The 24,985-nt window shown below is 39.1% G+C and overlaps 1 protein-coding gene across 5 annotated transcripts in view; it reads right to left on the bottom strand.

Moving 5' to 3' along the window:
- LOC112141573 (sodium channel protein type 4 subunit alpha) overlaps window positions 1-24,985 on the bottom strand; it is a 261,117-nt gene that overhangs the window by 27,711 nt on the left and 208,421 nt on the right. For all 5 annotated transcript variants that reach the window (XM_036217311.1, XM_036217310.1, XM_024264726.2 and 2 more), the window contains 4 exons: window positions 24,693-24,816; window positions 9,574-9,728; window positions 8,136-8,309; window positions 2,844-2,966 (listed from right to left, as the gene is read on the bottom strand). In XM_036217311.1, coding sequence (XP_036073204.1) covers window positions 2,844-2,966; window positions 8,136-8,309; window positions 9,574-9,728; window positions 24,693-24,816 — 576 coding nt within the window. The remainder of the gene's footprint in view (window positions 1-2,843; window positions 2,967-8,135; window positions 8,310-9,573; window positions 9,729-24,692; window positions 24,817-24,985) is intronic.

The raw sequence follows: 24,985 nt of genomic DNA, 5'->3' as shown, positions 1-24,985 counted from the left end.
GGCTAATTTGGCCTCTGCTAAGTTTTTTATGGCAATTTGGAGTTTAGCTAAGGACCATGCTAACATTTTTGATTAATTTGTTATCTACTGATGTTGTTTAGGCTTATTTAGAGTTTAGTTAATATTTAATAGCATGCTAATGTTTTTGACTAATTTAGTTTACAGAGGAATTTTAGGCAATTCTGGAGTTTAGCTAGTATTTAAGCAGCACATTAAATATTTTTGCAAAATTGGTTTGTATTATGATTTGTAAGCAATTTTCCTACAAATTTTTCAGAAATGTAGGTAATCTTCAGCGCTTTATTTCAATGACATTTCCAGTCTTTTAGCAAATTTACTATTTCGCAAAAAGATTTTGCATTTTTAGCAATCCCTTCAGCAATTAAAGTAAATTGCGTCACCATTTTCAGCAAAAAGCTTCAACATCTTCAGTAACTACTTTCAGCAAAAGCATTCACACAACATTATCACAGGTAATGATTTTTCTAGTTCATATTCATATTTCTACAGATAATCCTATAAACAAAACAATAAGACCATATTTAGTAGCTTTTAATAATACGTTTAGTTAATTATAGTCTAATTAATAATATATTTCTTCTATTGAAATAGTAAGTCTAGTTGGTTGCTTTTTTTAAATAAAAGGCTAAAAAATATGATGATAATAAAATAACATTTTAATTAAACATGTCGTCTGTGGTCCAAAGAAACATTTTTCCCTTATCTCATAATTTTTGTCTTTAAATCACCGTGAAACATTTCTGACAGTCAAGATTTGTCCTTTGCTAACGTGGTTTTACGGATGTGTGGACGTGTTCTGGATTACAGACTTGACGCGTGTGGGTTTGAAGGAGTTCTGACTCTCAATTTCAGGGCCGCTGCAGAAAACTCGTTTGAGAAAACAGAAGAGTTCACTCAAACTTTAATGATTGTTTATAAAACTCAGCCAAAGAAAAGTGAGTCCAAATATGCGAAGGACAAGTTTTTAAAAGGAAATCTGAAAATGTACTTTTGTTCCACAGACACTTAATCACACCTCAAAAGAAATAGAAAAATGAAGTTTGCAGACGTGAAGTCATGCCTGATCAGGTGATTGATTCCTTTTTATAAATGTTTACCACAAATGTTTAACCGACACTCTGTCAACATCCCGTTTACATCTTTGTTTACATTGCTTATAAATGTAGAATCCAAAAGATTTTTCACTGAGAAATGACCGTCATTTGATCTAAAATTTAAGACGTTTTACCTTTAAGATCCAATAATCATCTTTGATCTAATATAAGTGTTCCCAGTTCTCTTTTAATTATGATTGTGCTGTTTTTAGCCAAAATAAAGATGAAATAAAACGTTTTCTAGGTCATAGTTTCTGCAGAGCAGCAGGAGTTCATTAGAAATTGATCTCAGAGATGTTCTTGGGACTGTTGGCATGGAAGTAACCCTCCTCTGATATCCCATCATCCCTTTGTGTGTTCTCTCCCCCTAGCTTACAGCCCTCACAATCAGCTGTACAACCAGACGTCCAGTTCTGATCGAGGTTCCAGCTCAGAGATGTTCATGGATCTGTTTGTCTGTAAGTGGATGATCAGAATGGAGCAGGAAGACTTTCTGGATCAGTTTCTACATCTCAACTACAAGCTTTTTCAAATTGTGTTTTTCATCTGCTCCTAATTCACCACAATTAGAATAAAGAAATACTAAAAAAAAAGCAGTTTTAATCTTAAATTATTTCAAATGTCCTCCATCATGAAAAAAGCTGCTACAAGAGCTTGTTAAAACACCATATTCTCTGGAGGGGTCTTTAGGAACTGACCAACAAATGTGTTTACACACTCACAGACTCTAGACTGTCTTTCTTTATAGGTAGTATTAAGAACAAAAAGCTGCTGTGTCATCTGTGGTCTGAACATGTGATGACACATGAAGGATCTTTAAAAAAACTACAAGCTAACCAAAAAAAGGTTGTGATATCATGGGAAAAATATCAATAAACTTTAGAACGTATCGCATTTATTATACTTTAAGGAGGAGTGATGAGTGAACATAAAAACTGACAGAATGTGAATGTTTATTGGTTTATTAGCGATTCACTTTTTAAAAATGTCTTTATTATCATTATTTTTCTTCCTTACTTTTTTTGGACGTTTATAGCTCTTCAGCTCTTTCAGCTGTTAATATATTAAGCTCTTTTCATGCTAGCTTTTACGACTGTTTTGGAAGTTACTAAAGATGTTTAGGCTATTTTGAAGTTTAGCTAATATTTCAGCTACATGGTAGCTGATTTTGGAAAATTTAGAATTTTTTTCAGTTTTTTTAGGCTAATTTGGCATTTCGCTTATATTTTATCAAGCTAGCAGCTTTAGTGTTTTCAGCTATTAACTTTAGCCATTTCTGCTAACAACCTCAGCGTTTTCAGCTATCAGCTTCTGCGTTTTCAACTATCAATTTCAGCCTCTTCTGCTATCAGCACTAGCATCTTCAGCTGCCAAATTCAGCTTACAGCATTCACACTAGGATTATTTAAGGTAATCCTATTTATCTAGCTTTTAAAATGTTTGAGTATTTTTTTTTCTATGAAGATTACAGGAAGGAATTATTGTACATTTCGGCCCCCCTGTGGTGATTGAGTTTGACCCCCTACTGTAGAACAAACTTTGACTTCATAATGAATTCAGCTAAAGAAGCTCCACTGAAGAACCAGAGCCATTCTTTAAATTCTTCTCATCTTTATGACTTAAATTCATCTGTATAAAATAATGAAGTCAAATCTTGTATCTTAATGAGACTAAAGCGCCCCCTGCAGGTGCCCAGGTGTGCTTGCTCTAGGTAATACTGACTCTTACCCTCATGCCTTCAAATCTGGACAGGGCTCTGAGAGGCCGGAGGGCCCGCAGCGTCCGCAGGGACTTGATGGCTGCAAAGTCTGAATAACCCAACATGTTGGCCGCCAGGCTGACCAAAGAAACCTGGAGGAGGAGGAGAGAGGTGGAAAGACGGGAGAAGGAGGAGAAAAAGAGGAGGGACTATTAACCACTATTGTAGTGAAGACAGACACAGAGAGAGGGGACAACTGAACATTCGGATGCTGCAAAAGAAGACCTGTGAAAGAAAGAGTTGAGATTACTGAAGCCTCCTCTGGTGAAGCTGCAACTAGAAGACGAGATGCTGTTATGTTCCCTGAAAACACCAGGCTCAGGGAAACTGAGTTTGCTGAGGGAATTTGGTGGAACTCATCGATCTGAAGGCTTGAAGGTGGAAGTTACCAGCAGCTCCCAGCAGCAGCGCCTCAAAGCCTCCAAAGCACAAACATGCATCTATCTTCCTCTACGGAGCGGCCGTCCTCGGTGGGCAGGAAGGCGGGTCAACCCAGCCAGTTCTTACCCTGATACCAGCGAAGCGGGACGCCGCCCGGAGAGGACGGAGAGCCCTGAACGTCCTCAGCACTCGCATGGAGGTGACCTGGTTCACCGGGAGGAGGTGAGCCAGCTGATCCAACACTGAGATCTACAGGTCACACAGTGATAGCTGTGAACATCAGCCACGCGCCGGGGCGGACACATATCTGTGACCCCAACGCCCACACAGAGACAAACCAGCAGAATATAAGATCAGAATCTACAAGATGAAAGAGTGTGGAGACCAAATACTCATCAACATCCAAAGACAACAGCTTTTGGGCTTGGCAAATACCTCCACATATAGGACTCAAAATAGAATTTCTTCTACAAATCAACAATAAAATAATGCAGGATCTTAAATAAGAAAATTTGATTAAAAAAACTACTTTATGGAGTTCCACAAAGAACAACTTGTGGTCTTCTCTTTTTCTCAAATGACAAAAAAATCTAGTGACTGCATTCAGATGGGAAATACTTGTATAGCACTTTTCTACCGTCCTTGAAGGCCCAAAGCGCTCTACAGTCACAGACCCATTCATACATTCACGCCGAACACTAGCGCCAACCAGAGGCAATTTGGGGTTCAGGGCCCAAGAACACTTTGACACATGGGCGGGCAAGGTGGGAATCGAACCTGCAATCTAAAATCAGGAGTCGACCGCTCCACCACTGCACCATGGCCGCCCAATGATGGAGAAATTGACTTGGCTTCATGGAGACGATGTGTGTCTCTGAGCCAAAGCATCAAGACAAGACTGTGATGAGACTCACTGGCCAAAGAACTCCTTTAAGTCCAGTTCCAAGTCTAGCTGGTCGATATGACGATACATCGAGTGGAGGATGGAAAACTGTCTATCGTACCGTTTCTCTTCCGTCATTTATAACCTAATTTGATCAACCACTACGCCAAATACATCATTAAATAGTCCAGACCTCGTCAGTGTGTACACAAAAATGCATACAAGTGAAAATAAAGACAAATTAAAAGAGATTCTTCGCAGAGAAACTCCGTCTTGTGGTTTTTCAACATAGAGCTGCTTTACGTCCTTTGAGTACACGAGTTTTACGACAGGCTTTACGTTACTTAACACGAGTGCAGAACGATGGACGTGGAACAGCGTGGAGTTGTTTCCCTGGAGTGGAAACAGACAGAAACAGCAAAGCAGGCTGTCCAAGAAGAAACTCTTTCAGCAACAGAGCGGTACATCAGTGATTTGGTTTGATGCTAACACAACAAACCTTCAACTCAAGGAAATTCCACAAAAATAAACATATGAGATTACAAAATAAGAGATAAACATCTGTGGAACAGGACTGTAACGAGTAACTGAACACTCGGATTCTAGAGATCTGCTTCTGAAACTTCAAGCACGAATATTTGCGACGTCCAAATCGCTGATTCATGATCTTTATAAACATAGCTGAGTTTAGCTATATTTCATGTAGTGAAATATGAATTGATCGGAAATAAAGAATAATGTTGGATTTTAATTCATGAACTAAAACAAAGCAGAATGAGCAGCTACTGTCACAGGAAGTAAACAAATCTTCAAAATAAAGTGTCAGGGAAGCTTCCTGTTTTCAAAGTAAAACTAGCGAAAATAACTGAAAATATATTTTATTGATATATATTGTGATATATATCATTATTGTGATATAAAATAATTTATATCGTGATATAATTTATTTCCATATCGCCCAGCACTAGTTCCAAGTGTCCTCCAATCAAGTCTAAACTCTGGACCTGAAATTTCTCGGCGAGTCTCTTTAATAGCAGTTTAAAACTCGTAAAGGGTTTAGGACATTCGTCTGCCCTCTGCTGCTGGAACCTGTGAGAAGGAAGCTTTATATCTATGCTTTTATTTGATTAATTCTGATTTTTAATGCTCCTCATGAATCTTAGTAAATCCATATAATAAATTACCTAAACAACTGCGTTGGATGATGTTTTATTTCTGTTCTACTGATCCCGCCTTTGCCCAAGAGTAATTGGGATAGGCTCCAGTAGCCCTGTAACCCCAAAAGAGATTCAGTGGGTTCTGAAGATAGATGGATAGAGTTCTTTTTAAATCAAAGGTTTTAAATACTCCACGACAGTTACAGAACTTCCGTCTGAGTCCAGCTGCAGGTGGATGTGTTTGGATTTTTGAGGGTTTCTGGTCTCTGATGATAACTGGATCATGTTATCACATCTGCATGACTGAATCTGCTAACTGCACGGCTCACTCTCCTTCTCTTTCTTCAGGCCGTTAGGGTCACACAAAAACGTCACAACACTGGCGTCATCCACGGAGCTGCTGGGTAAAAAAACGCCCGGAGAGCCGAGCGAAGGCGGAGCTCCAGCTCAGCGTGTGCAGCGGATGGAGCGGACCCTTGTCCCGCTGGAGGCTGGACAGTGTGGTTCTAACTGTGTTGGAGTTACGCTGATGGCTGGAGCAGAGACTTTTTTATTCATTTTAGCTTTTGTTTACTGACTTTATTTTTGTCATTGAGTGATTGGCACAGTTTCAAACCCAGTCATGTCTAAATGTTGCCTCCATGTGGCTTCTTAGCCTTCTTAAATCTCCCAAATTCTCATGGTCAGCGGTTACTGAGAGACAGTTTTTATAGACATGTATGACATACACCAGACTGTAGTGTTTCCATGAAGTTTATATGGATGAGCTTCACTGTTGGAGCAGCTAGAAAGTGTTAGAAAGTTTGGAATGTAAGCAGAACAAGGCATGATGGTTAAAAACACAACAATGACACATGTGTAACAAGAACTCTTATTTCTTTCAGTGACTGCTGGGAAAAAAAACTGACAACAGAAATAACGAGGGGATTTCACTTCAATGGAGTCATTCAAAAATGTCTAATCACTTCTAAAAGAACACTGGTTATAGGTTTTTATTTAAACTTATTTTAGACAGTTCTTCATAAAAATGATTGTGGACCTCTAACTTTACAGAATAGATGTGGAGTGAACACAAAGTGAACCAGACCAACAACTCATTCCTAACCCGTCACATTTTGACGTTTGGTTAAGGACCCCTCCGCGTCAAAAATGGATGTTTTGGGTGTCCCCAACTTGTTGTTTTCTGGCATGCTGGCTGTTCCAATTAAATCAAGGCTCCCCAACCACAGGGCTGCAAACCTGTACCGGTCCATTACCGGGACATGGACCGCACCAGTACCATGACCCCAACCTTAACCCTGTACCGGACGCGGATTAGGTACCGGGTCTGATAAAACGACCAGAAAAAAATCTTAACGTTAAAATATGCTAAAAACTAAAAAATGCCTAAATTAGCCAAAACAGGTAGTGTGTAAATATATAAAATAGTCCAAAAAAGCTAGCAGAAAGCCAATTTTTAAAACTTTAAAACTGTAACTTCTTAACATATGAATACTAAAAAGGCAGGAATATTATTCCAGAATAAATCAACTTAAACCTTAAATAACTTTCAATATTTTAATCTCCATAAAAATATATTTTGTCAAAATTATGCAAGATAAAATCGGGGCTGTTAATAACAATAAAATAAAACGATCTGGAGGCCGGATATAAACACCTGGAGGGCCGGATCCGGCCCCCGGCCTCGACTTTGACACATGCTCTAGATCTACAAGGACACAAAGCAGATCCTTTTGACCTTCTCTGTTCCTCTCCAGAAACATCCTCAAAACAAAGATTACATCTGTGGTTCTCTGTCTCCATGTTGTTGTTCACAAATGTTCACCTCTGACCTCAGTCGAGCTTCAACTACTCTTTCCCATAATTCATTGCGACTCCTCAGCTGTACTTTCCTCAACTCTGCATGTTCCTAAAATGAGTTTTCAGACGTCCTCCCATTCTCTCATTTCTTGTTCAATGATCTCTGCAGATCTTCTGGATCTCCTCATCCATCTCCTTCCAGAATGTCTCCTTTTCCTCTATAGCTCACATCCTACCTGGGGGTTAAAACCACTGACATCCAACCACAACCACAATCTCATCACTGAGAAGATCAGTTTCACTAAGAATACTGAAGCTGAAGATGCAGAAAGTGAAATAACAGTCATGGCCTCTTGAGGTAGTAGCTGTGTCTTCATTGATCTTCTACATGATGACTAAATGAGGAAACAACCTTGAGCTTCACCACTTTTCTTCCAGCAGCGCTCCCTATTCTTCTTTTGAGGCTGGTTGAGGATCTGTAGACTGACTCCACACCACAGAGACATTCAGACATGTTTTTTTTGGCGGGGGTGAATACTGTGGTGCCCCCCACCGGTTGTTGTGGTGGCTAACTGTGACCAAATAATGCTAATCGGGACTCTTGAGACTCAACTCTTGTTTTTAATGTGGAGTTGTGAGCATCTTTGAAAACACAAGCTGCTGTTTCCTCATGTGAGCAACTCGCCTGTTGCCATGGATATGGACCACAGCAGATGTGAAAAAATAGCTTAATTTCTGATAAATTGCCCAAGTTGTACAGGATTCAAACCAGCGTGAAAAGGTCAGAAACAATCTGCAGATGCAAAGTGGGGCTGCAGGCGCTTCAACACCATTTTTAATTTACAGACCTTTTCCAATCTCTATGCTATTGTGCAAAGTGACTTTTTGGACAAAAAACATCCAGAAAAAGGAACAAAACTCTCTACAACCTGATCACTTATAACAAGAACACTGCTAATCTATGATCCACAAAATGAAATTATTAGGTAAAAACGGACCAACAAGAGCCAAAGGCGGTAAAAACTGACACCAGAACTTACATCAACAATGAAGAAGTCCAGCCAGCACCAGTAGTTAGTGAAGTACTTCTTGAAGCCGTAGGCGAGCCACTTCAGAATCATCTCCAGGATGAAGATGTAGGTGAAGATCTTATCAGCGAACTCAAGCACCACCTTAACCATCCTCCGCTGCTCGATGTAGATATCCTCAAAGGCCTGAAGGGGGCAGCAGAGAGACACTTCTTAATGCGTTTTGTGAAAGCGAACGTATAAAAGAAGAACATACACTTCTAATCATTGAGATAAAAAACATTTGTCCTAAAACCTTTTTGATCTTCTGCACATTTGGTCAATCTCTGGAGATCTGCTGACTAAAAAGTCAAGGTCAAGAATCGGGGGCCGGATCCGGCCCTCCGGGTAATTCTATCCGGCCCTCTAAATCATTTATTTTATTGTTATTAATGGCCTGATTTCTAACTTGTATCATTTTGACAAAATATATTTTTATGGAGAGTAAAATATTGAAAGTTATTTAATGTTTGAGTTGATTTATTCTGGAATAATATTCCTGCCTTTTTATTATTTATAATTATGTTCAAGCTTTAAAGTTTTAAATATTGTCATTCTGTTAGGTTTTTGGACTATTTTGGCATTTATTAAGATTTTTTAGGCTGTTTTGGAGTTTAGCTAATATTTCAGCTACATGCTAGCTGTTTTGACAAAGTTTTTTGTTTTGTTTCTTAGGCTAATTTGGCATTCACCTAATATTTTGTCTGGCTATCAGCTTCAGTGTTCTTATCTATCAATTTCAGCATCTTCAGCAGCTAAATTCATCTTACATCATTCACACTAGCATTATCACAGGTAATGCTATATATCTAGTTCAAAATTATATTAAAAAGTTACAGTTTTACAATTTAAAAATGTAGTTTTATTGTGTTCAATAAATGTTTATCCTGTTCGGTCCGTGACCTAAGGTGTGTTTTGGATTTTGGCCTCTTGTGTGATTGAGTTTGACACCCCTGTAAACTGTATAGTCTGGAATTAATGCACAGTATTTCTTACACAAAAAAACTAGAACCATAATTCCCATTCTGTATGTTAGTTTAGTTAAAAATGTGAAGTGAAAAAGTACATTATTCATTAAAATTCAAGATTGTTGTAAATGACGCATCTCCCCAGTTAGTCTTCAGAAATAATTTAGACTTTTTTTGTTGATTGTAGATGAAGTTGTTATGCATTAAAAATGAACTGAATAGGTAAAAAAATCAAATTTAAGTCCAAAAGACTTGTGGATAAGTCAGAAATACGAATATTTCTTAATAAATTTAAGTAAAAAAATGTAGTTTGATTTCTAATTTTTGCAGAGGGACATAAATTCAGTCTTTTTCCTCATGGTGTGAAAAGTTAAAGTGAATTCAAATCAGTTTTTTTGTGTGTCTTTGTGTCAGAGTGAGTACGGTAAATGTCAGCTTCTAACCAGAGCTCCAGAGCTGAGGAGGATCATGAAGATGATGAAGGACTCGAACCAGCTGTGTTCCACGATCTGGAAGCAGGTCTTCCTCAGTCTCCACCAGATCTTCCCGAGTCCCGCCGTCGTATCGATGTCACAGCACGAGAAGCGATTTACGCACACTGAGGATGAGACAACACAGTTTTTAAGAACATGACAGACAGAGTGTGAGCTTTTGCTGCTTGGAGGGAATAAAATGAGGTTAACCCTTTAACACCTGAGGCATCGTCGGTGACGCTTAAACACAAAATCTTTAACAAACTGTAACTTTTCAACCGTTGAGATGCTTTTCTCCTTCAGAATCTACTGGAATTATCAAGCTAACAATTTAAAAATTACAGTAAATTGAAGAACATAAACACTGGACTGAAACCGTCTGTATCTGATTATGTTACAAGATAGGTAACAGAGACAGAAGTGAAGGTTCCTGGATGTGTCTAGATCAGGGGTCAGCAACCTGCAGCTCCAGATCACATGTGGATCTTTTATCTCTCCATTGTGGCTCTTTGACCAAACATTAAATAAGTCATGGAGATGCTGATCCAGACATGTCGACCGTCAGAGTCAGCAGCTCCTGATAATGTCTGTCTAACCAAAACTACCTAAAGAAAACAAATAAACAAAGCCTGAAAACTAAGACTACCAAGATCCAACCCCAAACTAAAATAACAAAACCCAGCAGAGTAAGACTGCTGAGGACAAAGAGGAGAAAAAAAAACCCCAAAATAAATTGCACTTTTTTTAAGTATTACTTAATTTTCATTTATTTAATTTAGATTAGTTAAATGTATAAATTGATGTCTGAGGTTCACATGGATGATAAACTATGTAGATTTTTACATCCTGTTGACCTGAAGACGTCTTGTTTGATCAACTCTACCTCCAGAATCAACAGATTTATATGTAAAGAAAAACTTTGGTAAAAAGTTTGATCTTTTATGAGTTAAAAGCACATATTATCTTATGCTGAACAACATTGGTTACTAGCTGTTCAGAGCTGCACTGAGATGATCCTGTTTAGCACAGAGCAGCTTTTATTTTGAAAATAAACGACCCCAAATGGTTCTTTTACTGTTAAAGGTTGCTGATCCCTGGTATAGTTCAAGGACTCACATAAAGAAATAAAAGAAAGAACCCCCCACACAGACCACCACCAGAAGAAGCTCATCTCCCTCTCTTCTGCTTTCTGTCTTATTTCCAGTCACTTATTTACAAATTATTATTTAATTTCTCCTGAACATTCCAGGTCATCACCTGCTGTTCACTCCAAGTACATTTCAGTGTCATCTGCAAACATGATGATACATCAACAAGCATCCACCCTCAAGACCAACAGCGCTCCTATAACTTTCCCAAACTCCTTCTGATTCAACTTTCTTCTTTGACACTTTCAATAAAACAGAATGATCCTAAACTTTTGTGATCAGATTCCCACGAATGACATGTTTACTTAATGAACACGGTAAGTGCCTCTCTGCTTCCTCCCACTATCAGACTGAAGATCAGGAGTTGATTTTGATGCTCTTCGCTCTCCTGATTGCAGCGTCTGCCTGCCTCTCTAATTACGCCTCTCATCATCTCCGCTTCCCGTTGCCATGGTTACTAACAGGCTCTTCCCCCGCAAGTCACTTTGCTAATCCAATGAAAATGAGCGAGCTGTAATCTGACCCTGAGTCTCAGCAGAGTGATTGTCTGTGTGTTCGTATGCGAGGAAAGCCCTTCATCCTGGACTACAGCCGCCACAAAATATTAATCTGCTGTCTAATAAACTGGAGAGAAGCTGCTGGACAATCATCCGCCTCAGGGCCAATAAACTCTTTGAGAACCTCTTCAGATCCTCTTCTCTGCTGTGAAACGCTGCATTAAAGAGGTGATGGAGACGAGCATCAGCTGACGGAAGGGAATGCTTTTAGAGAAGAACCGACTCCTGTCCTCACCTGAAGACATGGAGAGTTCTTCTGAAAATTATAGCTGAAAGATCATTTGTAAAGTCACATTCCTAAGATGTTAATTGTGGCTCATTTATAATCTTTTAATTGGTAATTTACTTAAGTAAAGAAAATGTCGTAAATGTTTTAAATATTTTAGACTCTGACATATTTTGTTTTTAGTTTGGAAGGAATAAATACGTAAAACTATTTTCAATTCCACCTTTTATTAAAAATATGTACTGTATACATTCTTAGTTTTTACTTTTGCTATTTTTTTGCATTAGATATATAATATAAAACACCAATGTTAGTCGTTTGTTTGGTCCAACAGAAAAAGCTGTTTACAGCATCACTTAATGATCTGACCTTTTGAAATTCTGCAATTCTTTAAAGTGTTGTAAAATATGTTTTAAAAAGCATTTAATTTCTGTTTGCAATAAGTATTTTCTTGAGTGAGATGCACTAGTTTTGTTATGGTTCATAACATTTTTTATCTTAAAATGTTTCTCACTTTTGTGTCAGTAGTGTGTTTTATAGATTATTTATATTTTCTGGTATTAGTTGGATTTCTTTTTAGACAAATCTTTTTACTTGTGAGCTACTAATATACAGTAGGTATTTCCACTTTTTTCTTTAAAAAACGTTTGGAGTACACATGTATATATATATTTCATATGTTTGATTCTTTTGGATGGAGGCCTTAAATAACCCAAACTAAACCATCCATGCAACCGTCCGTCCATCCTCAGAACCTGCTGAATTCCTGTTGTGGTTTCAGAGTTGCTGGAGCCTATCCCAGTTACTGCTGGTCAAAGGTGGGGGTCCCCAGTCTGTTGCAGGGTTCTATGTAGAATAAGCATTAAAACTCTGTGATTGAACAGTTTTTTGGTGGTGCCTGTGTGCTGATTGCTCACACCCACTAGAATACCTATTTGTTTTGCCGTGGAACACTCAGCTCCGCCTCTGGTTTATCCGCAGTGTGTGAACTCAGCAGAGGCGTAACATGGAGAGGCTGCTAACGCATGGGTTCGGACTGAATTCATCTCTTCATGGGACCCAGCGACATGTCCTCGCTTTGCTCCGGGCCACGGGAGCAGCCAGGTTGCGTGTTCCGTGAAGCCGTGGAAAGTGTTCGGCATCACAACGTGAGCAGCGAGCTGGCATTTAGAGGACTAACAAAGCAGCCGCTGCCAGGCTCGGTGTCGTGCAGATGTGTGTGTGTGTGTGTGTGTGCGCGCTTCTGAAAGCACATCTTTCTTCTGATGGTGCGCTGCAGCTGGATGTGAAAGGAACATCTATTTATATTAGAGACACTGCCTGCATGAAGCTGCAGGTACAAGTTCACTTTTCTGCATCCTGGAAGGATGTTCTCATCCTTTCATGTCTGGTTTTTAGCCCAGCTGTGCGCCTGATAAAAATATATCTGTACAAGAACAAACTGCAGCCTCACCAGCAGCCCGCTGATGGAGAGCTGCAGAGAATGTGACCTCCTCCATCGTGTCGTCTTCCTCCTCTGGAGGAAGTCAAGGAAAAATGCTCCCAGAGCTTCTTTGCAGTGAAACGTATTTATTTTACCTGCAGAGAAAATGGACTCAGTAGAACAAATGTGTCAGAGTCAAGGCCCGGGGGCCGGATCCGGCCCTCTGGGTAACTCTATCCGGCCCTCCAGATAAATTTATTTTATTGCTATTAATGGCCCGATGTTACTTTGTGTGCATTTCTAACCTGTATCATTCTGACAAAATATATTTTTATGGGGAGTAAAATATTGAAAGTTATTTAAGGTTTAAGTTGATTTATTCTGGAATAATATTCCTGTCTGTTTATTATTCATAATTATGTTAAAAGTAACGATTTTAAAGTTTTAAAAATAAGCATCATGATAACTTTTTGGACTTTTTAGGCATTTACTAGATTTTTTAGGCTGTTTTGGACCTTAGCAAATTTTTCAGCTACATGCTAGCAGTTTTGGCTAATTTAGGGTTTTTATTTTTGTTTTAGGCTGTTTTGGAAATTTGATAAAAAATCAGCTACATGCTAGCTATTTTTCGCTAATTTAGGACTTTTTTCCGTTTTGGGGCTATGGGTTAGCTAATATTTCAGCTACATGTTAGCTGTTTTGGCTTACCTAAGTTTTTTTTAAGCTTTTTTATGTTAATTTGGAATTTAGCTAATATTTAAGATGGCTATCAGCTTCAGCGTTTTCAGCTATTATCTTTAATATTTTAAGCTATCATCTGTAGCGGCCAAATTCAGCTTACAGCATTCACACTAGCATTATTTCAGGTAATGCTAGTGTGAATGTCATTATGTTAAAAAGCTACAGTTTTAAAGTTTTAAAAATGAAGTTTTAATGTTCAATAAATGTTTATCCTGTTCGGCCTGTGACCTAAGGTGTGTTTTGGATTTTGACCTCTTGTGCGATTGAGGCTGACACCCCTGCGGTACAAGGTTACTCATTTCACTGTGAGCCGATTAGAGATACGAAGATTCTAAGTGAAGGAGGAACTTTGGGTCTGAACATGCAGATTGAGGCTCCAGAGATTTTGAGAAAATGTTCCTTTTTCTTCGACTTCAGATTGAATCTGTTTTCTCCTCCAAGTATGTGGAGTATTTATAAATTTGAACCTGAACAAAGGAGCTTCTGTAAGGTTTTGTTAACTGAAGTCAACCTGTGTCCTTCATTAGACTGAAGAGTTTCTTCATACTCTCCGGCTTGTTAGTGCTTAGATTTTCCAGCCGTTTTTCCAAAGTGATCAATGATCGGCGGTGAGGAACGTCGCTGTTCGGGCCGACAGACGCTCTGTCTTTGCGACAGCACCGGCAGCAGCAGGAGGCGAGCTGCTGCCGGTGCTTTGTAACACAGCGAGAGCGACCACACACTCTGAGCAAACGCGAGGAAAACAAAAACCAGATCAGTGAAACTTTCCGACCTTCACTTTCTGCTGGGCGATCCGGGGAGGCGGAGCCGTCGATGAACAGCAACTATCTGCAAGTGATGTGTGACAGTGGAAATGTTGATGCAGCTGATGTTCAGACTTACATAATCTTGTCCTACAGGCTGATAAATCCCAAACAGCCCTTTGGAAAAGGTCAAAAATAATGTGCCATCTGTCAGATGACCCAAAACACTGATTAACCCCTTCAGCCCCAAGGCTTTCTTCAAAAAAACTCCAGTGATGCATTTGACAAACCTCAACATTCAGCAAAACTCCAGTAAAGTTGAAATGCTGGGATTAAAGCTGTTCACCACATGAAAAGAAAAACATTTTTTACTTCCAAAATCATATTTATCAGAGAAAATGTGTTATCTAACACTTACAAACATCTTCATGGACTGTCTCCAGACATCTTGTTAGTGTCTGTATACCAGAGCAGGACATGAACCAATGCTAACAAAGCTGGAATGTTTGATTTGAACCAGCAGCTTCATTCCAGAAGACTTTTCACACAACCTTTAAGAAAGTCACCAAATGATGTGGAGAAAAATCCCTAAATCCTCTTATCAGGCAGTGGAAAGTTTCAAAGGTTTTGTTATTGATTTCAACAACACTTGAACTTTTTTAACAGTCAAATATTATAGATTTGCAAGCTTTAATGCTGAAACAGCCATTTGGTTTAGTTTCTCACACACCAAAACCAAACGACCACAAAGTCACACTTTACAGTTCACAAAAAAGAACTTTGTTTATCTTTTTTGGGAAATTAATCTATTTATTTATAAAATTAACCCTTTATAAGTGTGAATTTTCTCTATTTTGTAGAACAAGTGTAATATCTGTTAAGTTTGAAACCAGATAACGTTCCTTTCAAAATAAAATCCATCATGTGTTAAATAAGATCTGCTGCAGGTTGACTAAATAAAAATGCATGAATGTCAAACATTGACTTTTCTATCATTATGACTTGGGTACAACCCCATCCTTTTTCTACCATGTTATTATATAGCATAAAGAGGACAATGTCCATGTGGAATTCAATTTTGAAAAAATTATCTGTAGATGTACCTGCAGCTTTATATGTTCATTATTCTGCAGCGGCAGATCAGAATATCTGCTTTAAACTTATTTTAAAAACAAACCACTCTGACAGAAGATTTTATTCTCATTATACGAGTTATCAGACATGTTAAACATGACAATAATCCAAATCACATGCAGCTCTTTTACCCTCCACAGCCACTCTCTGGTTAAAGAATAATAAAATAAAAGTAATTTTTTTAAGTAAGGGTTACTGTTGATTACATTATTTTACTTACGTTTATTTAAGTTTATTTAAGTTTAGCTATTTTATATACGTTTATTAGTTTAGTTTATTTATTTAAGTTTTATACGTGTAGTTCTTTTTAGGTTTTATATCCCTGCTGACATCATTAGGTATCATTAGTCGCTCTGCGCTCCCTCCAGAATACTTAGATTACAAATACTAAGCAAAACTTTGGTAAAAAGTCAGATTTTTTTTTTTTGGATTACTGAGTTTATTTCATTACTTTAAAGTACATGTTATCTTATGCTGCATGACAACGGTTACTCAGAGGGGAGTGGCTAAAATATTTAGGTTTGTGTATTGTTCATCATTAACCAATAGTCCAAAATAGTCTAAAACCAAAATAGTCTAAAAAAAAATGAAAAAATTCCTAAATTAGCCAAAACAGCTAGCATGTGGCTGAAATATTAGCTAAACTCCAAAATAGCCTAAAAAACTTAATAAATGCCAAAACGATCCATAAATCTAGCAGAATACCATTATAACTTTCATCTTTACTACACTCTGACTCCATATAATATAAAGTAACGACTAATCAACTATTACATTAGTTCTCGACTATTTTATTAGTCAATTAGTCGACTAATCGTGGCAGCTCTATCTAAAAGACCAAATGATCTGATTAAAAATAAATTTTTTTTTTAGATTTTGTGAAATTCCAAATATTTTTTTTCTTGTATTTTTTATTTATTCTTGTAAGCCTTTTACTTAGAAGAGCAGGGAGTAACAGCTGAACTTTGCATTAGAATGTGCTTAGGTCTGTGTTGTACTGGACGGTGAAGCTGTGCGTCCACACAAAGCAACAGAACCGCCTCTCCTGTTGTTTGCGCACACAGCTGGTGCTCCTCCTGTTTCCTGGCCCACTTCTGCAGCAGCTGGCCCCCCATCACAGAAAGCCAGAGCTGCGTCAGCAGACCGGTGCTGCTGGTCCAGATCTGAGCTGAGTCAGGATGGAGGCCTGGCAGCGGCCGCGCGCCCGAGGAGCAAATCTGTTTCTCCTCCCTGAATCTGTTGATGCAGCAGGGTCCAAATGTCAACAGGTGGAGGCCCTTCATCCACAGGATCCTCCCTCCTCTTCATTTGTTTCTCCCGCCATTCGTCTGCTCCTCTTTCTAACCTGCTGTTGCAGAAAAACTGGTGGCACAAAAGAGACGTCTCGCTGCTCCCATCTCTCCTCACCTGTCGCCGCTCGAGCGTCCGATCCGAGTCCAGCCGGTGACAAACGTCTGCCTGCTGCGAAGGACTCTGCTGAGTCAGGGAAAGGCGGCGGGTGTGATGGACACATCCATCTTGTAAATGAATCAAAGCTAAAACAACATCTGCTGTTTGGCTGGAGCCTTCATTCCAGGAGTGAGGAGGGAGTTGTAATGACTTTATGGACATTAACATTCTCTATTGATGAAATTTGATTCTGGTTCCTCTGTGACACTTCCTCCCATCATTGCTTGGCCCTCACCCTTGTCTTGCAGGCACAGATCTGTCTATTATGAAGACGTGGTACAGCCAGGTTGTGCAGCTTGTCCGTTAAGTGATGTAGTGTCTTTATGGTGATTTGAATGATGAACTCGGACAAAACCAGCTGTTTATCCCCTCAGAATGTTGACATTGATGCCACATTGAAAAGGTTTTTCTTTTAGAATTATTTGGTTTTGACCTCACCCAGGGCTGCAACAATTAGTTGACTAATCAACGACTAATCGACTATTAAAATAGTCGCCGACTAATTTAACAGTCGATTAGTCGTTACTTTACAGAGTGTAGTAAAGTTGAAAGTTATAATGGCATTCTGCTAACTTTTTTGACTATTTTGGCATTTATTAAGGTCTTTAGGCTATTTTGGAGTTTAGCTAATATTTAGCTAATATATGCTAGCAAGCTCCACTGCAGCATGCTAGCGAGCTTGTATCGAGCTAGCAAGCTCCTCTGTAACATGCTAGCAAGCTCCTCTGTAACATGCTAACAAGCTCCACTGCAGCATGCTAACAAGCCCTGCTGTATTGAGCTAGCGAGCTCTTCTGTATCAAGCTAGCAACCTTCACTGTAGACTGCTAGCGGATTCAGCTTTACTTAGCTAGCAAGCTCCGCTGTCCACCAGATGGCTGGCTAGCATAGCAAGCTAACCCACCGAGTCCCCACTTAAGCTAATGTGGACAAACCCATTTGGGGCCCACATTTTTTGCCCACTTTTAACCCATATGCGGCCCACTTGGTCTCGCTGGCTGGGTAGCTCCGTAAGTAGCATTGACTTTAAACACAAAAATACTGCAGGGATACACGCGGGGAACTTTTAACCCAAAGTCCAGAAGCAGAAAATCTAAATAAAAATGCATTTAAAATGTAGTGCCCAGACGTGGGAACAAAAATCCTTTTCTAGACACTTTTCCGTCGTTCACCTTACGACCTAAAATATCTTTGACATCCCTACAATCTAGAAACGTCAATATCTCTAATGGATTATTTAACAACTGCTCATTTGTAGAGTAAAAGGACAAAGTTAGAGCTTTCCTCCATCCTCCACATCCTAAAAGAATGAAAACAAGACTGAACGTTCCAGCTCGGGCCGGCAGCAGGTGCTAGGAGGCTTTCTGCTGGAGTTCTGCTCTTCAGAGAGGGTTTTCCAGCTGCCTGACCTCATTCTTTTGCTTCTTAGCTCCCAGATACCTCAGACAATGACTTATATTATTTTTCAAATTAAACTGAAGACACAAATACGTTTAATTTATCTCTCAATGTGTTCCACCGCAGACAAATCTGTGCTCTCCGGGAGGAAAGCGGCTGAGTCAGGAAGGAAACACGGTGTTTGCTTTTCACCTGGCTTAGTCAGAACACCACCATAAATCTATTATGAAAGTATGGGGGCAAGTGGGGGGGACAATAATGTGACTAAAGGAACTCGTCTGCAAAGCAAACACACGGCGAGGCTGAGCACAGTCGGAAAAACCATCAGATAATTACATGCTTTACATTTCTATGCTCTTTCTGCAGAGATTAGCGTTTTACATTAAGGAACATTTTCACTATTTTCAACAAGTTTCTACATTTTAAAAATCAAAACAGGATCTATGTTTTATCCATTTTTTAGATCCTGTTTCCAAATATATTTAATGCTGAACTTGAATCATATGGAACCTGCAGCGAGGAAGAAGAAACTTGAAACTAGAACAATAAGAAAAATAGTAATATTGCTGTTTTCAATTTCACCAGAGCAGCTTTGCCTGCTTTGTTCCCTTTACAGTGCATTGTGTTCTTTATGTTCTATGTCCTGATTGGCTGTTGACTTTGTCAATCAATCTCATCTGTGTTGTGTCTCTCGACAGAATACACTCAGGTTTTCAAATTTACTTTTGGTTTCATTCTATAGTACTAGACTTATTTTTCCTTCAAGGTTTGAACTTCCATCCATCGTCTTAACCCGTTGTGTCCGTTAGGGGTCATGGGACTGCCGTGGTACTACTAACCCGGGTAATGTTCATGTCTAATGAGAGGTTATACAAACTTCTACATCTGTAATCCTACTTTGCGGATTTCACCTTTCGCAGATTATTTTTAGACAATAACTACCGAGATAAATGAGGGAACAATGTAATTTAATTTTCACACAGAATTAAATAACCATCCCTTTTGCTGCCCCTCAATTGGCCTTTTCAGGTGTATGCTGCCTCCTCCAACCACCCCAGGCACATTCTGCCCCCCCACCACCCCGCTGACATTCAAATGACCTGTGACATTCAGGAGGTCTCCGTGCTAAAGTCAAATCTTGCTGGTTGTGGGCCACACAGTTGTCTGGGTCAGACAAACTGGACACAAGACATGTTGTTTGGCTTCTTATGTTGATCATGTTAACTACGATGACTGTATACCATACATAGAGAGACCTGAACCTCTCTGGCGTTCCAAACAGGAAGTACCTGCTGGTCCTAGAAAGCCACAATAAACTTCTATTGAAAAATAAACAGATATTACCCGACTCAGTCATTGTGTTTGTCAGAATAACCATTCTGGCTCGGGTGTCTCTTTTTAACATCTTCTTGCTAAACCTATTTTTTTCATGATATACTGTCTCTATTACAAGTTATTCAAGTTATAAACTGGCCAATCAGACGCCTCAATAAGAACATGTGGTGCCTGTTGGCCACACCTCAGACGTTTACAGTGTTCTGTTGGCAGATTCTCAGACCAATCACTGCTGGCAAACGTCATCTACTCCCAAAATGGCCAAACCAGGTAATATCTGTACGGCGGAAAAATGACGATTGAATTGACTTCATTTCATTGGAACCCGAAGTAACAGACTGGTTTTGTCCATCTCTATTCATGTCAATGCTGTAAACCATTGGTGTCAAACTCAATCACACAAGAGGCCAAAATCTAAAACACACCTTAGGTCACGGACCGAACAGGAGAAACATTTACTGAACAAACTAAAACTACATTTTAAAACTTTAAAACTATAACTTTTTAACATAATTATGAACTAGATATATAGCATTACCTGTGATAATGCTAGTGTGAATGCTGTAAGCTGAATTTGGCTGCTGAAGATGCTGAAATTGATAGAAAAAATTGTTAACTTCCTGTTGTAACTTCCTGCGAGACTGTTCAATCGCGAGCTTTCTGCGCTCTCGGTTTTCAGCGCGCTCTTCCTTGTTGATGTTTTTGATGAGCAGGAGTGAAAGAAAGAAAGTTCAGAGGAAACAAACATCGTGTTTGTTGGATTTTTCAGAAATCACTGAGGCTAATAGCCAGCTAAAATATTAGCTAAATGCCAAATTAGCCTAAAAAACTTAGGTCAGCCAAAAGAGCTAGAATGTAGCTGAAATATTAGCTTAACTAAAAAATAGCCAAAAAAAGCCAAAATAGTCCAAAAAGCTAGCAGAATGACAATTTTTAAAACTTTAAAACTGTAACTTTTTAGCATAAATATGAATAATAAAAAGGCAGGAATATTATTCCAGAATAAATCAACTTAAACCTGAAATAACTTTCAATATTTTGTATTTGACAAAATATATTTTGTCAAAATGATACAGTTAGAAATAAGCTCAAGATAACATCGGGTCATTAATAACAATAAAATAAAATGATCTGGAGGGCCGGATAGAATTACCTGGAGGGCCGGATCCGGCCCTTGGGCCTTGACTTTGACACACATGCTCTATACGGACCCAGAACACTGCAGCACCCATACAGGTCAACCCCCTGTATGGGTGCATGTGACAAACGTATACATAAAAAAAAAGCTGATCTAATATTCAGATCAAATTCTCCATTTTTGAGATTTTCTCATCCGCAAGACTTTTGTAATCTGGGGTTCTGAATCTCCATGGTAACATAAGACGAGTGGAGTCAACCATTTAACACAGAGACATTCTCAATGCCTCATTTCTGCCAAACTTGGTGAGTTTGTTTTGTTAGGAGGCCATGTTAGTGTAGCTTCTGAGAAATAAATGGACAAAGTCAAATATTAATCTTCAGTTTCAAAACCCTCTCTGATAGTGAGGATCTTCTGTAATCCATTCATTTTCTAAATCGTTTTGTCCCTTTCGTGGTCACGGGGCTGCCGGAGCCGGCCACTTCTGGACCGATGCCGATACACCCTGGACAGGTCGCCAGTCTGTTGCAGGGCCATAATCACAACAATAGAAATAAATGCAGAATTTTTTACTATTCTTGTTTTGTTTTCCAGTTTTTTACTTTCTACTAACTTTCACAAGTTCTGTCTCACAATAAAGCTGAGCAAAAAGCTGTCTGGGCATTCAAAGATCTATCCGTCATGTACTTTTTTTTTCTAAAATCCAAGTTTTACAAAAACCAAGTCAATAACACTGTTTTACTCTGCTTTTAACAGCTTGAAAGCCTTTGACAAATAACTCTCCCCATGCTCCTCTTGCTCCTGAACCATGAAAAACAGACGTGTGAATGCAGTTTGACCGAAGATGAAGTCATGACATTAAGGTAATAAGGTTCAGAGCTGTGGAAGACATCCTGCCTCGTTCTGCTGAGTAAAATTCCTCATCCATCTGGCCTCGGCCTCCAGAGACCAGTTGCCCTCACATCCTCAATCACGAGCGTCCTCCAGAAACTGTTACTGCTCCTTCATTGGAGGTCTTTTTTTTCTTCCAGAAAACATCACCTCTCATAGAAATCTGTTCATTCAGTTTATCATGCAGCTAGATCTGTTACAACCAATGTGATTTCACACATTGTCCATGAACAGAGGAAGAGCTGTCGGAAAGAGCTTTTACTGTACATTACAGACCATTAGGGTAACCATTAATTCAAAGTGATTGTGGCTAATATGTGGTTCTCTTTATCACAGATAAATGACTCCTTTGAATTTGAACCCGTAACCAAACATTTAGCAGACAGGCTGTTTAACCCAGTAATTAAAAGGGAAAGAGGAATATTCCCTCGTTTCAAAACTTTCTAAAAAACTGAACAATGCAAACTGCTCAAGAGTTAAGCACAGATGCTTTGGGGACAACAGACACCGAGCTCAGGGTTCTTCAGTACATTTAGCTTAATGCAGACAATGCAAAAAGGTGAAAAAACTCAGGTGGAGGACTCCACTGCTGTTTGTGGGTTCATAGATCACTGTCAGTGGATCACCTGCAGAGACGACCCATTCCGAAGGGACTCTTCCGGGCCATCATGATGGGATAATGTGCCAGTTGTTTTCCTGCAGGGCTGCAGAATTTTGCAGGGGAAGCTTTCATTTTGCTTATACCATAAGCACTTTTGTTGTGCAAAGTTGATTAGTAAAACATTTTTGCAGGTTCATACAGAGCACACTGTCATCCGCAAAGAGACAGACAGAAATAGATAAAACCAAAAGAACATCCTGACTCATCAAATCTTCCCAGAAGAACCAGGATGAGTCAGGAAGAAGAAAAAGTGAGTGCGTTGAATGCAGAATATCATGTATACCTCATGCTTTTAAATAGAAACTGTTCATCATGAAATGCCAGAGAAGAATGTATGGTCAACAAAATCTAAAGTGAGGTGGACTTTCTCAATCATTGAACATTAAAAAATCCATTGACTTTTACACAATTAAAGATGCTTTGAAGATGTTTTCAACCCTGACTTTGATTTACTATGTTTGATCTTGTAACAAGATTGAGACAAATGGTCCATCAAATAGTTTGCCAGCTGCCCCAAAGACCGTTCACAACAAGTGAAGTTAGAAAACTTCATGCCAGACCCTCTCATCTTTTCCCAGGGTGTACCTCAAGGTTCCATCCTGGGCCCAACCTTGTTCTCTCTATACATAAATGATGTGGCTAAAGCTATTGGGGCTTCTCTGACACATCTCTACGTTGATGATACCATTACTTTACTCATCTGGCCCTTCATTTCACTCTGCAGCATCCACCCTCCAACTCAGCCTCACTTCTGTCGAAAAGTCCTTCCAAGAGCGTCATCTGCGTCTCAACACCAACAAGTCTAAATGCATGGTATTCAACTGGAAGACGGGTGTCACCTGTCCCTTCAAGATCACCTGTGTGGACGGCTCTGAACTGGAGTTTGTCAGCTCCTACAAATACTTTGGTCTCTGGCTCCTGCTAATGGCTACCTAACCAAAATTACCTAAAGAAAACAAATAAACAAAGCCTGAAAACTAAGACTACCAAGATCCAACCCCAAACTAAAATAACAAAACCCAGCAGAGTAAGACTGCTGAGGACAAAAGGGGAAAAAAGTAAAGAAAATAAAAATAAAATAGCAATTCTTTAAAGTAAGGATGACGTAATTAGCATTTATTTAATTTAGATTATTTACATTTATAATTGATGTCTGAGGTTCACATAGATGATAAACTATGTAGGTTTTTACATCCTGTTGACCTGAAGACGTCTTGTTTGATCAACTCTACCTCCAGAATCAACAGATTTTATATGCAAAGCAAAACTTTGGTAAAAAGTTTGATCTTTTATGAGTTAAAAGCACAAATTATCTTATGCTGCACAACACTGGTTACTAGCTGTCCAGAATTGCACTCAGATTATCCTGTTTGGCACAGAACATATTTTATTTTGAAAATAAATTGTTTGAATTTCTGTCAAATGTAAGAAAAAAAAATACATTTCGAGAAATGTTTTTTTCTTTTTATATTTTTGCTTTTGTTGGTGCCAAAAAATAGACACAATTCATATTATTTAAAAAAAAGAAGGTCATGAATGAAAATCCAAATTTCTTAAAGGCTGAAGTAAAACTATGCGGCTCCTTCTAGGTTTGGATCAGTAGAAAAGGAGCCCAGATGGCTCTTTTACTGTTAAAGGTTTCTGACCCCTGGGCTAGACTCTTCACTCCCTTTCATTTCTGACATCAGTAACCTGCAGGCCAAAGTCAAAGCCAGACTGAGGTTCCTTTACGTAACAAGGCTTCACTCTCATACTCTGCCAAAGATGACCACACTCCACACGTTCGATTACGGTGATGTCATCTATAAAATGGCTCTCAAGTGTGCTCTCAACGGGCTTGACGTTCTCCATCACTCAGCTATCCTTTAGGTCACTGCTGCACCTTTTTCCACTCATCATTGTGAACTGCATAAACTGATAGGTTGGTCCTCCCTCCACACCACACGACTTCATCACTGGTCAGTCACAAAGAAGATACGTCTCCAACCTCCTGCAACTTTCTCTCAACAGTCACCATGTGAGGTCCAACAATATCATCAAACTTTCTATTCCCAAAGTCTACACATGACATCCAGGAAATGACTGGAACTCTTTACAAAATTCACCTCATAAAATAAAAGTTCAAGTATCAGTAAGTAATAAAAGTAGTGTACTAAAACACAACTGTAGAGTTTTATTTTAACAAGAGCGAACTGTCAACAAGCTGCACTGCACACTTGTAGTGTTGTACTGCATGTGTTGGTACCATCTGGGAAGCAGTTGTCGGGGTCCATGGCCTCTTCAGCCAGCTCCGAGTACTCATCCTCCTCCTCCCCGGGTTTCCTCAGGTCTACAGTGCTCCCCTCAGACAGGCTGATGTCATCCTTCTGCTAATGGGAACACAGAAAAAAACAACCAACCATCAGAGGAGTGAAGTCATCCGTCAACAGCAGGTCAGGTTTAAGCTTATCTTTCAGATGAAGAAAGGCGAAACCACAACGTAACACAAGCTGAAATCTGGAGAGCAGCAAGAAAACGGCAGATACACTTTAAAGTTGA

Source organism: Oryzias melastigma, linkage group LG20 (assembly GCF_002922805.2).
Source record: "Oryzias melastigma strain HK-1 linkage group LG20, ASM292280v2, whole genome shotgun sequence".
NCBI classification, from domain to species: domain Eukaryota; kingdom Metazoa; phylum Chordata; class Actinopteri; order Beloniformes; family Adrianichthyidae; genus Oryzias; species Oryzias melastigma.
This window is presented reverse-complemented; position numbering and strand designations above follow the sequence as displayed.